The following is a 1755-nucleotide window of genomic DNA, read 5'->3' as shown; positions in this document are numbered from 1 at the left end:
CGAAACGAGCCTGGGAAATAAAGCCGGGCTTATGAATGAAGTTTGTGTCAAGGTAAGCCAAGATTCCCTTCAGCACCACAAACAGCGCTTTGATGAAACTTTCAGCAGCGGTTTGATTTTTCTCTTTAATCTCGGGCCGCTCTGCGCTGTGTGTTCTCCAGAGCAGCACCCACCACGAGCAGAGGGGTGGGAGAGACCCTCCCGAAAATGGGAGACCCTCCCGAAAAAGGGGAGACCCTCCCGAAAATGAGAGACCCTCCCGAAAAAGGGGAGACCCTCCCGAAAATGAGAGACCCTCCCGAAAAAGGGGAGACACTTCCGAAAAGGGGAGACCCTCCCGGAAAGGGGAGACCCTCCCGAAAAAGGGAGACCCTCCTGAAGAGGGAGACCCTCCCGAAAAAGGGGAGACCCCCCCGAAAAGGGGAGACCCTCCCGAAAAGGGGAGACCCTCCCGAAAAGGAGAGACCCTCCCGAAAAAGGGGAGACCCTCCCGAAAAGGGGAGACACTCCCGAAGAGAGGAGACCCTCCCGAAAAAGGGAGACCCTCCCGAAAAGGGGAGACCCTCCCGAAAAAGGGAGACCCTCCCGAAAAGGGGAGACCCTCCCGAAGAGAGGAGACTCTCCCGAAAAGGGGAGACCCTCCCGAAAAGGGGAGACCCTCCTGAAAAGGGGAGACCCTCCCGAAAAGGAGAGACCCTCCCGAAAAAGGGAGACCCTCCCGAAAAAGGGAGACCCTCCCGAAAAGGGGAGGCCCTCCCGAAGAGAGGAGACCCTCCCGAAAAGGGGAGACCCTCCCGAAAAGGGGAGACCCTCCCGAAAATGGGGAGACCCTCCCGAAAATGGGAGACTCTCCCGAAAAGGGGAGACCCTCCCGAAAAGAGGAGACCCTCCCGAAGAGAGGAGACCCTCCCGAAAAGGGGAGACCGTCCCGAAAAAGGGAGACCGTCCCAAAAAAGGGAGACCCTCCCGAAAAGAGAGACCCTCCCGAAAAGGGGAGACCCTCCCGAAAAAGGGAGACCCTCCAGAAAAGGAGAGACCCTCCCGAAAAAAGCGAGACCCTCCCGAAAAAGGGAGACCCTCCCGAAGAGGGAGACCCTCCCGAAAACGGGGAGACCCTCCCAAAAAAGGGGAGACCCTTCCGAAAAAGGGAGACCCTCCTGAAATGGGGAGATCCTCCCGAAAAGGGGAGACCCTCCCGAAAAAGGGAGACCCTCCCGAAGAGAGGAGACCCTCCCGAAAAGGGGAGACCCTCCCGAAAATGGGGAGACCCTCCCGAAAAAGGGAGACTCTCCCGAAAAGGGGAGACCCTCCCGAAAAGGGGAGACCCTCCCGAAAAAAGGGAGACCCTCCCGAAAAGGGGAGACCCTCCCGAAGTGAGGAGACCCTCCCGAAAAGGGGAGACCCTCCAGAAAAAGAGGAGACCCTCCCGAAAAGGGGAGACCCTCCCGAAGAAGGGAGACCCTCCCGAAAAAGGGAGACCCTCCCGAGGGTTCCAGGCTGAGAATCCTCGGGTTTGGGTGCAGGGGAAAGCTCAGCTCGGGGTGTTGGGTGTGAGCAGAGGGATGAAGCCTTGACACTGGTACTGGGACTAACAGAGCCTTCCTCTGGGATGGAACGGGCTGGGAAGGGCTTGGGAAGGGTCCCGACCCCTCCCGTGGGTGCTCTTTGCTCCCCGGGAAGGGCTGAGGTCCTGAATCACAGGAGGAGGAGCAAAGCCGGCTCACAAATGGGAATGATGGCCCTAAAAGGTCCTGA

General features: G+C 58.9%; 1 protein-coding gene across 1 annotated transcript; it reads left to right on the top strand.

The window, feature by feature from the left end:
• The first annotated feature begins 35 nt into the window (after positions 1-35).
• Positions 36-1501, top strand: LOC130587329 (basic salivary proline-rich protein 2-like). The gene is made up of 2 exons (XM_057388307.1): positions 36-52; positions 403-1501. The coding sequence occupies exons 1-2, from the start codon at positions 36-38 to the stop codon at positions 1499-1501; spliced, it is 1116 nt and encodes a 371-aa protein (XP_057244290.1).
• The last annotated feature ends 254 nt before the right edge of the window (positions 1502-1755 follow it).

This window comes from Malurus melanocephalus, unplaced genomic scaffold (genome assembly GCF_030028575.1).
Source record: "Malurus melanocephalus ecotype Western Australia unplaced genomic scaffold, MMel_1.1 scaffold_1765, whole genome shotgun sequence".
In the NCBI taxonomy this organism is placed as follows: Eukaryota; Metazoa; Chordata; class Aves; order Passeriformes; family Maluridae; genus Malurus; species Malurus melanocephalus.
The sequence above is the reverse complement of the archived record's forward strand: the minus strand, read 5'-3'. Positions and strand labels throughout refer to the sequence as shown.